At 37.0% G+C, this 14,664-nt stretch overlaps 1 protein-coding gene across 3 annotated transcripts in view; it reads right to left on the reverse strand.

Annotated features, from left to right (window-relative positions):
- The window catches only part of otulinb (OTU deubiquitinase with linear linkage specificity b), a 140,948-nt gene that overhangs the window by 123,313 nt on the left and 2,971 nt on the right, over positions 1-14,664 (reverse strand). For 2 of the 3 annotated variants that reach the window (XM_039754880.1, XM_039754881.1), the window contains exons 2-3: positions 11,226-11,528; positions 5,371-5,568 (exon numbers count right to left, since the gene is read on the reverse strand). In XM_039754880.1, the coding sequence (XP_039610814.1) occupies positions 5,371-5,568; positions 11,226-11,434 (407 nt within the window). In that variant the 5' untranslated portion in view covers positions 11,435-11,528. The remainder of the gene's footprint in view (positions 1-5,370; positions 5,569-11,225; positions 11,529-14,664) is intronic. The other variant, XM_039754883.1, reaches the window with a different exon arrangement.

Raw genomic sequence — 14,664 nt, forward strand, 5'->3', positions numbered from 1 at the left:
TTCCACCACATCCCAAAGATGCTCTATTGGGTTGAGATCTGGTGACTGTGGGGGCCATTTTAGTACAGTGAACTCATTGTCACGTTCAAGAAACCAATTTGAAATGATTCGAGCTTTGTGACATGGTGCATTATCCTGCTGGAAGTAGCCATCAGAGGAAGGGTACATGGTGGTCATGAAGGGATGGACATGGTCAGAAACAATGCTTAGGTAGCCCGTGGCATTTAAACGATGCCCAATTGGCACTAAGGGGCCTAAAGTGTGCCAAGAAAACATCCCCCACACCATTACACCACCACCACCAGCCTGCACAGTGGTAACAAGGCATGATGGATCCATGTTCTCATTCTGTTTACGCCAAATTCTGACTCTACCATTTGAATGTCTCAACAGAAATCGAGACTCATCAGACCAGGAAACATTTTTTCAGTCTTCAACTGTCCAATTTTGGTGAGCTTGTGCAAATTGTAGCCTCTTTTTCTTATTTGTAGTGGAGATGAGTGGTACCCGGTGGGGTCTTCTGCTGTTGTAGCCCATCCGCCTCAAGGTTGTGCGTGTTGTGGCTTCACAAATGCTTTGCTGCATACCTCGGTTGTAACGAGTGCTTATTTCAGTCAAAGTTGCTCTTCTATAAGCTTGAATCAGTCGGCCCATTCTAATCTGACCTCTAGCATCAACAAGGCATTTTCGCCCACAGGACTGCCGCATACTAGATGTTTTTCCCTTTTCACACCATTCTTTGTAAACCCTAGAAACGGTTGTGCGTGAAAATCCCAGTAACTGAGCAGATTGTGAAATACTCAGACCGGCCCATCTGGCACCAACAACCATGCCACGCTCAAAATTGCCTAAATCACCTTTCTTACCCATTCTGACATTCAGTTTGGAGTTCAGGATATTGTCTTGACCAGGACCACACCCCTAAATGCATTGAAGCAACTGCCATGTGACTGGTTGATTAGATAATTGCATTAATGAGAAATTGAACAGGTGTTCCTAATAATCCTTTAGGTGAGCATATATTATTATATATATAATAATATATATATATATATATATATATATATATATATATATATATATATATATATATATATATATATATAATAAAAGATAACTCCTGTAGCCACAATAAATGCCTTTATTGAATAGACAAACCGGGGTGAACAAGTTCCTTTCTACTGCAGCGACAGCATGACATCACATAAAACATCAATAATAACTCATAAACTTGCAATATTATTTAGGAAAATCGCAACATTTTACTCACCAAAAATTCAGATTATTTGTAAACAAAAACCATCCTCCTCTTATTCCTCAAAAAGAGTTCAATTACTCTGTCGTACGGATTATCCGTGCACTTCAGTTCCATCAAAACGTCCCTTTCTATCGCATTTGAAGCTAATGCTGAAAGGCGGACCCGCCCTATGGTATTTCTGGCATAAGTTTGAATTCGCTTTAGGGCTGAAAATGTCCGCTCGACAGAAGCAGTGTACACGGGAATGCTCACCGCCAAATATACCAATGTGAACAGCTGTCCCATGCTCTCATTCAGATTTTTCTTATGAAGGAAGTCAAGGAGATCAGTGGGAGATTTTCCTAAAAAATCATCCATGGCATACATTACAGTCAGTTCTGTTTTTAGCTGAAACAGATCAAAAAGCGCTTCGTGGCTCTTGTGTTAAACTGGAGAAGGCTGCATGCGTGAAATTTTTCTTGTATTCCCGAAACTTCTGGGGCTCGAGCAGCGTGACAAACATCAGGTTTTCGTGGTCTTGAAATCTGGTCTGTGTCTGGCAAATAATATTGTCCAGAATCCTGCCATGGAGTTGGCCATAGTGCGCGCGATGATCGTTCACTCGGAGCATTTGCAATGCGCTCAGTGGCCTCGTAGAGTTCCTCATATCGGCTTCTATCCAATCAATGGGGGTGAATACGGTGACGTCGCCACACGCCTGCTACAGGGCCCTACTGACACCAACTCAAAATCTGATTGGTTGAAGCAACAGGTTAATCCAAATTTATTCTGTGTTAGAGTGCCTACACAACGGATTGTGAAAGCCTCTCTGCCTGGCAACAAAGGATGGCTGAAATGTGATTGGTTAAATGCTTTAATACGAAACTCCACCTCCCACGGCTATCGAGCTGCAGTCTATTCTCTCTGCCTAGCAACAAATGATGGCTGAAATGTGATTGGTTAAATGCTTTAATACGAAACTCCGCCTCCCACGGCTATCGAGCTGCAATCTATTACAGCACAGTATATGGACGAAAATACATTCCAGTTATAGCCATTATGCGTAGAATTTCGAAATGAAACCTGCCCAACTTTTGTAAGTAAGCTGTAAGGAATGACCCTGCCAAATTTCAGCCTTCTACCTACACGGGAAGTTGGAGAATTAGTGATGAGTGAGTGAGTCAGTCAATGAGGGCTTTGCCTTTTATTAGTATAGATAAAAGCACTTATGCACTTTTCGGAAATATCCTCTGGCTTCATTTGAGAATTGTCCTCACTTGTCAGCTCATTTCGGTGACATTATCGATGGTGTTGGGTTCAGGGCTCCCATAAGAACGTTGGGAGTGTCGAGCGAACCCGCAGTGTCACAGTGTCCTGCGTGCGCTGGCAGTTAATAAAATATTTGCATTAAACCAGTCAAATAAGCCATCAGTAAATAATGACTGCACAATGTGTTGTTGCTCATTATCACAGCTGTAGTGATATAGTAAGTGATAACCATTATAGTTTAACACCGCATTTCTTGAAAACATAATTATTACTGGTGTCTACCTCCTTTCTATTTGGATTGTTGAACTGCTTAAGTTTCCTTCTCTTTCTGCAAAAGTATTATTTTCTAAGCAACAAGCTGCACACTGTTAATCAAGTACCTTATTAGAAAAATATTTATTCAGGGGGTCTGGACCAGAACACACTAAAATGTACTACTGTAAGTAATTGGATGGTAACTCGTATAATAGTTTCATACTGTTCTTATTTGGAGTATACGAGTATGTGGACAGGGCTGCAGTCCATTAAAGTGCACTGAAGCACAATCATTAAATAACGCTTCCTTTTCAGTCAGCTATTAAACATATTTGGCTTGTTTCTAATGTAGCCTTGTGAGTTTGTAGACTTCTGTTCCACCACTCACATAGCACAGGTTAATATTAAACAAAACTAATCACTTGATTCCATTAATGCAGTTTATCCAGACAATTTTATAACATGAACAACTTTCTTATTTGTTACTTAAAACAGTCAGGTACTGTACAAGCACTATTTGATATTAGATGAACCCCATTGGGCTCCCTTGTCAGACATTAAGAACCCAATTTTTCCTCATTTATAAATTTAACCTGGCAAGCTTCAAGGTTTTGTCTCAGAAATAAAGTTTTCTGCATACTTTCTTAAGTGGTTTCAATTTAAATATGTTATACAAAAATTGTAATAGACCACTTATCCAGATGTTCTGACAACTCATCGTATGATATAGCTTTTATTCTGAAATATTCTGTGTGTGAGTCATGTAAGTATTATCTGGCTGCTGTATTAGATGAATGTCTGTTAGCTAAGTGGGTTGTTCTGTTCTGTAATGCAATAAATGAGGACCTCCTTGAATCCTCAGTTGTCAGATGCATTATTGAACACAGATACTGTAATAATGTAATTCTCATTTGAAATGCTATAAAACTCAGGAAATAAGTGACATCTGAAGAGCTGCTTGCTTATATCTCAAGAGTCTTGAGTTTCTTTCACAAAGGCAAAAATATTATGGCTGAATGGCAACTCTAAATTAGGCTACTTAATAAATATGTGTGAATCTAATCCTTGACTGTGCATGTTTTTCTCTCATAGCCATTGTGGCACTGGGTTGCCACAAATAATATGAAGTAAACAAAAGATAAACAAAACCATGCTGCCTCTCAGTGCATAAGTAAATGAGTACTGAATCTTTGTCTAGCTGGCAGGGTGGAATGCCAACCTGCTCTCCCCAGAGAACAGCTAAAACACTCATTTATCTCTCTCTCTCTCATTGACACCTACACACATACACAATTCTGGCCTCTGTTACCTCTACTCCAACTAGTGAATTCTGGCAAAAACTTACCTCATGACTGTACCAACAAATAGCTCATGGTTTGAGGAGGATTTATACTCCACAACCACTTGTCACATCTGTATAACTCTAGAATCATGCCTGGAATATAAATCAAGCAAAAGAGCCAGCTGACAACTCTTGCACCTTTTAGATTTCTTTAATATTTTAATTAATGAGGCAACATGGCCCTACTCTTTCCACTCGGAGTATAAACTGTCACTCAATGTGCTGGAGAGTAATGAACAGCCTCTGGCCAGTACTCCCAGCCCTTATTTTTAAAATGACAACCATGTCCCACCTCTGAGTTCCAAGTGCTAGCATTGGCCAGGTGGTTTACTGACCCCATACCAAGCCAACTCAACCCATCCCCTTAAAGTGTTAAGCATCTGTGTCACCTGCCGATTCTCCTAACCTCTCACATCTGTTCTGTCTCATTTCCAGAGTCACTGTCTTTCTCATCTTTTCTCCAGTGCCCCTACCTATTGCCATTCCACAGCATCCAGAACTTGCACAGGGCATGTCTCTCTCTGGCACAGTCCTTGTTTCCAAATTACCACTTCAACTTGCATCACCACTGCTAGCATATAGTATGTACACACTCTTTTGGGCGCTATCAATATCCAGTATCAAAGGTTTTTACTAGGCAGCCCAACTGATATGTAGGCTTCTTATTTGTCCGTGTTGAATATCTCAGGTAGTGCTACTTGACTATTTCATTACTTTGAAAGTGCTCTATTAATTTAGGTTAGTTTTTAATAAACATATTCATGGTGAAACCTGTATATCCTGAAATCTCCCTTTTGATAAAGTCCAAAGGACTTTAAAATTGTCATGGCGAATGTATTTTACTAGCAAAGCTTAACAAATATATCATGGAAACTGCTGCTGTGACACTTAGCTGTAATAGGATTAACACAATCAATTTAAAAATTCTTGTGCATAATTAAGAGTTTTTGTTATTTTTAAAATTTGTTTGCAATGTATAAAAAAATCAAATTATAATTTAAAAACTTTTTCAACAAACAGTAAATTAAAAATACAGTAGAAGTGGAAAGAATATCAAAGGTTAAGAAGAGTAGTTTATTTATCAAGTAATTTTGATTGTCATACAATCTATACCTATACCTTGGGACATTATATAGTGGTACAAAATTACATTTCCCAGGGTCACAATATTTAGGCAATAGATATGACAATGTAACAATACATGGTCTGGGTAATTTTACATAAAGGATTATGGAATGAGTAACAGCATGTGAAAAAAACAACTTACTTTTTAGGGTCATTATTAAGCTGCTCTTCGCTTTCTTTCTCCCCTTTAATAATGATGGTATGACAATCTTTATCAGGATCTTTTCGTTCATTCAGATGTGAAGTGACAGATAAAACTGGATTCAAAGCTACCACTGGTACAGACTCCTCCTGCTTCTCATGAGTACACTCCAAAAACTTAAAATCATTTTTTGTATTCCTAAAAATGAAATGTTTAACTATTAAACAACAGAACACCACCCAACAAAATAGCTAACAAAGGTCAAAACAAGATGATTTAAAATACAAAATAAAGCACAGAACCTTGCAAACAAAGCAAGACCTACAAAAGTAAAAATGAACAGAGAATATATACTGTAGAAAAAAAAGACTGAAATAATGCACATAAGATATAATTCTGGAGTTTCACAAAAGTTAGTCAGAGACTGAAATAAACCTGGAACTGACAACCAAAATGCAAGACAGAAATTATCTGCTTTCAGACACAGGAATATCCAAAGGCAGGCACCACAAGCTAAAAATGCATTCTATGACAAATTCATAATGAAGAATAAAGAAAAGACTAGAGTTTGGGGTGGAGTAGGCTGATGTGGGTAAGCAAAGATGACAGGTAGACTGTGTGTTGAAATTTCTAAATTGTTAAGATAAAAGTAGTATTTCAAAGATACTGTGTATAGTGAGTCACTGAAATACAGTTAGTACAAATGGAGACAGCAAATACTGTATTCTCCATTAAATACTGCAGATTACATGCTAACAAAGAGATGGGAGCACATCCTGGATGAGTATGTATGCAGTTAAATGCAGCTCTTCGGTTATAAAATTAGAAAGATGGTAGAAACAAACTTCCAAAATCATTAAAAACCTGCTTCCACTTCATGACTTAGTAGTTTTTTGTAGATTCATTCCTATGCCTCTTTGTGTGCAGAAGTGTTTCCTGACGTTAGTATTAAATGCACATTTTCTTAATTTACTTGTGAGTCTTAAGTGCATAAACTGAAGAAATAAAGACATTTTTGAAATTATGCAGCATTTAAAAAAAATACAAAAATAAAATAAGACTATGCATGCTGATTGGTAGTAAAAAGAGATTATTCTTAGCCCTAAAGCCAAGAACGGTGTTTGACTGTAGATAGCTCCACTGCTTGATTAAAATATTATATCAAATGTTTTATATACAATATTAACAGAGAAAGTGTATATATACATACATACACACACATACATATACACACGCGCGTGCATCCCTCAGCAATGACACACTCCTTCTTTGATAAACATGAAATGATGAACTCTACTTAAACCAAACCTCTACTGCACTGTCCTACCCCCACAATTAATAAAGGCATACAAAACTTATGTTCCGACAGTTTACTTCAGACTATGTGTAAAAATATGCGCAGATTTACAGATTAAGTAAAGGTTATTTCCATGCCGAAAAATTAAAAAGAGACATACTGTTCACTGTAATTTAGTTTTCATCAGGTAATGTTTTGGGTGTTGACCCTTGATGTTACAAAACCGGCTTTCATTTATCGGTCTCCTTAAAAACAGTAAGTATTTATTGCACATATATCGGAACTGTGCGTATCCAGCTTTGCTAAATTTACCGTTTTAAAGCTGCTCTCTTCAACAAATTCAATGTACAATTTTATTTGATTAAAGACGGACATCATAACTGAAGAATAATGATTAAACTGAAAGCTTGTGAATAGAAACAGACCACGCTGAAATAGATTATGAGGGTCCAGCAAGTCGTTCGATGAATTCTGAGGTCTAAACAAATAATGCACAGGTTGCTTTAATTAAGATGCGGTCAATTTATGATTTAACAATTTGGTAATAAACAGAGTACTACTCTAATAAATAAACATACTCTTGTGTATTTGTTTGCAAAAGGACATACTATTAATATGTGTGTGTGTATATATATATATTTTTTTTTTTTTGCAGTTCTGTATATCAATAATTACATCGATACACATAAAAAGCCTAACGTCCAGTTTTAAATAATCAAACGAAAAATATAACGACTTTTAATTTTTCACCCACCGTACACAGGACAACAGAAACTTACAATTAAGTCGAAAGACCTCTTTCTGGAAGTAACATTATTCAACGTTCAACTCGCTAATCCGCCACAGGTTGCTGATTCGAGTCGTTAGGACGTAAACCAATATTACAGCACGGAGTATGCAATGCATTGTGGGTGTTGTAGTCTATTTTTTTTCTCAGCCCCGCCACTTCTGCAATTCAACTTGTATAATCTAGCGCTTTCTACTACAGCAACTTTCAGTTTTCAGGTAAGAACGATGCTACGATTCAGTTCCTCATAAAAATGTGTAGATCAGTCGCAACAAAAAATGTATTCCTGATAAGCCTACAGAACTGTCAAGACTTGTTTTACATTTACCTAAACTTTACAGAATTGTTTAACAATTAATCTTGGTTTTGTTACTGTATAGTACAGGTGAACGCTACTGTTCTTAACATCCGCTTGTTACCCAAAGTTGTGAAAATAAAACTGGCCCTAATATCATTATTTTTTCTTAGCAATTTTTCTTGTAACAGTCTTTTTGGCAACACATTTTTCTATATTCCAAACCCTTTGCAAACATGGGAAATAAATTATCAGGGTGTGCATCTGTGATTATTAAGCTGAAACTCTTCTAACAATTTAATGCTGTTAATGAATTCATATCTGTCGTTAAGGAGCAGTTTTTCTCCACATCCTAAACACTTGTAGGTTAACCTGATAAACTGGCTTAATGTAAGCGACATTGGTATTTTGGGAGTTATGCCCTATAATGAACTGGTGTGGCTTCACAGCTAGTTCCTTGTGCTTTGTGCCGGATGTTGCTAGAACAGGGTATGGCTAGCTGTCCATGTCCCTGAATTGAGATAAACAGTTTCAGAAAAAAATGACAGATGGACTACAAAGAAACGTTTGGAGGGGGCACACATAATTTACAAAAAAGTTTACTTATTATTCATTTACCATTTTCCAAAAGCCTTGTTTGTCATAGTTATTTTCACACATCCATTCTGAATGTTTTGTCCTCTGAAGTGTCACTCATCCAGCAATCAGCTTGTCCGCAACTCCACACATGCACATTTTTCACTCATCTTGCTTGCTGATGTATTATAATTAATGAGATTGGAGAAAAGACTAGATCTCTCAAATATTTAAGCTTTGCTATGCTAGGTTTCAAATTACAGAACTCAAGCAATCAGCTTGAATTCCATGCCCACCAATATTACTTGTTTAAAGCAATGGCCTCTCATACCTCATACATTCTGTGCTCGTTACCTTTTTAAGTCAAGGTTCTTGTGCTGTATCAATCTAGAATTGAAGTGACCTGAATTGAAACATTTCCAAGACTGAACACTGTCCCTATTTATGACGTACAAAGTCACATATGATTTCTAGCTGTTAAATGGTATTGCTGATATGATAAATCACAAATGAATCATACTGCCAGGATTCTAAATACTATAATGTTGTTTCATGGCTTTAACCCAGTTGTTTCAAAGTAGTATTTTAATTATGAACACATATACAGGTGTGAAAAATTTTTTACACTGAAATGCTGTCAAGAAAAATGTCAATTCATGATAACATTGCTTGTTTTAATTAAAAATCAAGTTGTTTTAAAGAAACATACTTATGTATAATCTATATTAATTACAGTATGTAGAACTCTTCACACATATTAATCATGTGCATAAAATGGAAACATGATACCAATTTACAGTTTTACTTTGCAAAAATCAATAAATGCAGCAACTCCAGTAAACAAAAACACAATTTTTAAAAAATACATTTTTTTGTTATTTTCCTATTAATTTTCCACAAGACACAGATTTAGCTTTCTGGGGCAGACTACTCGTACTAAACTATCAATCCACCAAAATAAAGGCAGAATACATGTTTTATGGAAATTACTATATATAACAACTAAAAGTAAGACACAAATTTTGAAGCATTAGATGCAAAAAAGAACTGTACAGGCTCCATCGTTATTATAAAAAATGTATATTTTCCTTTAATGATGACACCTGGTAGGTTATCGAAAGCTTAGGAATAAAAAACTGTTTTAAAATACATGAATGATTTTCTCCCTAGCTACTAATATGCAAACCGTATCTCAAACCTTCACTATATATATTATATGTATGTGTGTGCATGTAAATATACAGTATATATATATATATATATATATATCTCAACACAAAAATTATTTATACAGTACACTATGATTTTGTTAATTTAATTTGTAGCACCCAGCATACAAAATGCAAACTCAAGCAATATCAGTGTTAAATGAAAGTATGTGCCCAAGGTCAAAATAAAGATTGCCACCTTTTATCTTTGGGCATTTGAATATGCACATTCTTTAATGGTTTCAAATATTACCATATTTGTGTTATGCACCCCATTTGAGGAAAGTATTGAGAAAGAAATAATTTACAATTATCTATGGCAGTGCAAAAATTAGCTTTTACTATGTGGAAAGCGTACCCCCAGACACAGACAGACCGACACCAGAATGTCCAAAACACACTTCTTTATTTAGATTTTCCGCACCACAATACCTTCAATCACCAACTCTCTCCACTGTCGTCTTCTTCTTTCTTTCTCTCTTTTGACCTCCTCTCTCCTCCTCACAAGCTTTGTCTCCTTCCTCCCAACTCTGGCTCGTCTACTGGAGGGAGGCTTCCCCTTTTATCATGACCTGGATGAGCCCCAGGTGCTCCCCTTGACGTCACTTCCTGGTGTGGCGGAAGTGTCAGGAAAGCACCTGGAAGCCCTCCGGGTGACCTTGGAATTACTTCCAGTAGCACTTCCTGGTGTGGTGGAAGTGCTGCCATTCGTCTAATTGTCCGGACGCCCCCTAGCGGTGGCCACGTCCTCTCATGCAGAGCGTCCCAGCTCCATCTCTGTGGCCCCCAAATAGTCCCAGGCGGCTTCCCTCTCGTGGCTGAGGAAAAGTATTGTCCAACTCGGGGACTATTCAGGCGTCCCGGCCGGGCAGTGTCCCCGGTCATCTGTGACAGCTACCACCTCCTTTCCTTTGGACACAATGTTTATGAAACTTTTAAGTGAAAGCCATAACCAGGCTCTTGGTTTGTTCTTTTGAGGTGCTTTACAAAAGGTCTGCTGCAGCCATTTTCAATCATTGTTTGAAGGCTTTTTATCGCACTACCCCTCTGAATAGGTGAGAAAAATGGTCATTGACTTGGTCAAGACCCTCCACTTTTCCACCTAAGCTTGCGGGCAGTGTGTTTGCAATCACTGTCTTGTTGTATGTTGAGGCTCTAGCTAATGAATCTGGAGAAATTTCCTAGCATATTTCTGTAAAGTTAGAAGTTGAGTGAGTCTATGCCATCTGCAGCCATGTAAGCTCAATCCATTATACTGCTTCCACCATATCTCATGCGTGAAGTAGTGTGCTTTGAATTGTATATGGTTTGTTAACTTCTTCAAAGTTTCACTTTGCTTAAGATTTATTTTTGCTCATCCATTAATACATTTTCAAAATGTAGAACTCTATTGTCTCTTATTACATGCCATTTGATATGTGTTTACTTTTTACTGAAGGCAGATAGAGAACACAGAAGGACACCTCTCTCACATTAAATTCTCCTGTGCACTTCTTTAGCTTTAATCGTAATACTGCTGTTTGTTTGTCTTTACTATTAGTAGTACTTCACCAGTTAGAAGAAATTTTATTTTAGAAATGTACCAGTCCTGTACTTCCTAAAACAGAACTGTACAAAATATTTCTGCATGTGTGACATAATTAATTTATGCATTAAATCATATCTAAGTAAAAACTCAAAAAAACAACCCACCTCTCTGGTATTGGATCTTCTTCCTTGTCAGGTGTATCTGTGTTTGTTTTCAACGGCTGGGGAGTATATGCACCTGTATTATTTTTCTGTGGATATTCCTCATTTCTTTGCAATAACACCTTAATTTCATCAGGAGATGCAGAGGGTTTTGTACAACATATCCCCATTTTATGCTGTTCTTTTATACTTCCTTCATGAGTTCTCTTCATTAACCAAAAGTCTTTGTTTTAAGGCATCCAGAATAATAATGCCAATGTCAATCAAATTTTTCAGCATTTGGTTCACTGGCAGTATTTAGTATACCTATGAATTGAAAAAAAAAAAAAACTTTATTAGATACACAGTCAGGAACTGTTGGTTAAATAATGCTTCTCTAACCGTAAAACACACTAAGGCAGGTGAACACATAATGAAGAAAAAGCATTGCTAAAGTATCAAGGGCACTATAATGGAGTAAACCGTTCACTTCCCTTTATTTCTGCACACTTTTGAAAATTAATGGCATTGTGGAAACAATATTATTTAATAACAGTGTTTATGCACCCATTTGTGCAATGTGTTTTTCATGCTACCGTTTTAAAAACACTACTCAATAGCAAGTAAATTTCAAAACTGGGAGGACCATGCCATCATCTTGTATCACAGTAAATACAGTAATTGCCCTTTTGCTTACTACCAGCTGGTTACAATATTTTGAAATTTGCCTTTCTACTTTTTGCCAAGGTATTTAGTGTAGTCTGCAAGAAGCTTGCTACAACAATTTTCAGAACAAAAACAATTACAATGTGGGTGCTTCTCTTTCCCATCAGTCATTCAGAAGTAAACAGAACTGAAGCTTAGCCAAGTCTTCAGGAAGGAATATTATTCTCAGCAGTTACCTGACATTGAAAGCCCTCCTGGTGTTCTGCACATGTCATGTCAGCTTCTATGAAAAACTTTCATAAAGTGTGTTTCAAAAAATATATCCCATGAAATCTGAAATGCATCTATTAATTAAGTACTATGCATCTCTGAACACATAACACTACTCCAAAAAACAAGGAGTAATGGTCGCTTTAATTTTTAATTTTTTTTTTAAACTTAAGTCAATGGTCAACTGTAATGAGTACATTTCAGTAATCTACAGTAGCCATTTTGTCAAACTTGGAAATAAACAATGTTATACTAAATAACAATGTCTGTTATTATTTTAAAAGTCATTCTTCAAATAAACTGAAGTTTTACATTGTGCTTCTGGGACCTCAAAAGCTACCGAAAGAGCTCATGGTCAAGGTAACAACCTATATCAGGTTCATGGGTGGCTTTGTCTTGAGTTTGAGTTTTTAGTTTTTAATTACATTATCAAGTGTAGGCTGTTTGGCCTCAGCAGACTTGCTCAGTGTTGTCACAATGGTTTTAATTTGCACCCAACCTTTGCACCAAAATACAGTATACAAAATTATTTACTTTTTTACTAATTTTACTTTTCAAATTCCTATTGTGTGTTTGTGCAGTGCAAAAACAGCTGAATACTTTCAAAAAAGTTATTACTTAGTAACAAAGGATCATCTTAATATGCAAACAGTACGAAATTGCACACAATTGTAGTTAACCTCAATTTTACATATTAAAGGTTTTGCATTTATATGTATTTTAAAGGAAGGTATGGACAGACTGGCATCCAGCCAGGTTAGTTAAAGGCATCTTTCCTAGATGAGAGACTGTTCGAATGGAAGGATAAGGGGAGACTGCTTTACAAAGTCAAGTATTTCTGCAATATGATGAGTGGTAGCATTCCTCTGGTATGATTCCAGTTTGGACACCTGCAGGGTTGCATGTAAGTTACAGATGGGGTGGGAAGCCCTGTTGGTGTCCGTGGGTTACACTAGAGGGATCTGCTGGAGGCAGGCTTTCCTGTCAGGGAGAGGTCCCATCTGACTCTGAACTACTTCCAGGCGCAATCTTGTTGCACTGGACATTTTATCAAGTCCACATAAAAAAAGAAGTGCTTCACCTATCCAGATGAGTCAAATTCAGGAGTCGGATCAGGCAAAGATCACCTGGGAGGTGTGAAGGAGAAAATAAAAGACAAAGAAAAAGAATCATTGGTGTTTCTAGATGAAAGAAGGAGAACTTTATTAAGAGAAGCCTTGTAAGAAGATATTTGTTTAATAATAGAGAGAGAGAGCGAGCAAACAAGAGTAGGAGATCAAAGGGTAGTACAAAGGCAATTGGACAAACTTTGTCACCCGGGATGCATTAAAATGTATTAATATTATTTATTAATATTAGGAGTCCCTGAGGGAAAAGATGTGACCTGGAAGTGCTTTTTGATAGGTTACAGTGGTACCTGAAGTATTTCCAGGTAAAACCTAAGGGTATCCACCACCTTATTTGGAGTAGCTGGGGCTTGAGAAAGAACCAAAGGCAAGGAGGGGGAAGAAGAGTCTAGGTGTTGTAAAAGATTAAGGCTGTGAAGTTGCAAGGCTAGAGCACTTTACTTTAGGCCTCGGATAGATACCTTTGGAGGATTAAGTTAGGCCCAGAGGGGCAAATAATTTGTTAGTTTGTTCACTGTTTGTGTATATCTTTCACTCAGCCTTCCTTGTATATGTTGTGTTCTTCAATAAAATATCTATTCTGCCCCTAAACTATCTAAGATGGACATTCAAAACTCTTTAATTGATTGATCAGTCTGTAGTGCTTTAATTTTCCTTTCACAACATGCATGCAACAATGTATCTTCCAAATCAACTATGATAACCACACAGAATAAATACACTCAATTGGAATACAAAACGGTGCATACTACCACATTATAACTGACAAGCGAGTCCTAAACTAGATTACACAGAATTAAAAAAAGGCTGGGTTTTACTTTGTCTATCACTATTGCAGTTCTTCATTATTCATAGTTTTATATTCAACCTCAAGATGAAATTCTAACTTGTATGTCTGTCACATTGGTAAATGAAAAATGGAACAACAGAATTATTTATTCCAAATCACCTGTGGAGTGGCAAATTGGCATGTGACGGGGTAAAGAGTACATCAGCCCAACTGATTTGTACAGTATTTCTTACTGGCTACAGTGAAGTTATGTATTTTAATACATACTAGTTTATAATGACACCACACAGTGGCAATAGTTTTGCATGTTGGTCAAATAAGCAAGTAAAGGCGACATCACATTATGTAACTTTTCCAGTTGCTTTAAGTCATTGCCTTCATTCACCTTGTCTTAGAGAGTCAGAGGCACATGCCTGTAAAATCAGTTGCCTAATGTGCCTTGGCCAGTGACTCATTCCAACTAGTCCACAAGAAACAGAAAGTGAAGCTCATTTGTTTGATGTCTCGCATTTTATGTTCCATGATGGCATAGAAAAAAGACTGGCTGAACTTGCTCTATCTGTTAACCCTTTGTTCAGCACCGGCTTTGTTAGGGAGCACACTACTGGTT

This window comes from Polypterus senegalus, chromosome 5, assembly GCF_016835505.1.
Source record: "Polypterus senegalus isolate Bchr_013 chromosome 5, ASM1683550v1, whole genome shotgun sequence".
NCBI classification, from domain to species: Eukaryota; Metazoa; Chordata; class Cladistia; order Polypteriformes; family Polypteridae; genus Polypterus; species Polypterus senegalus.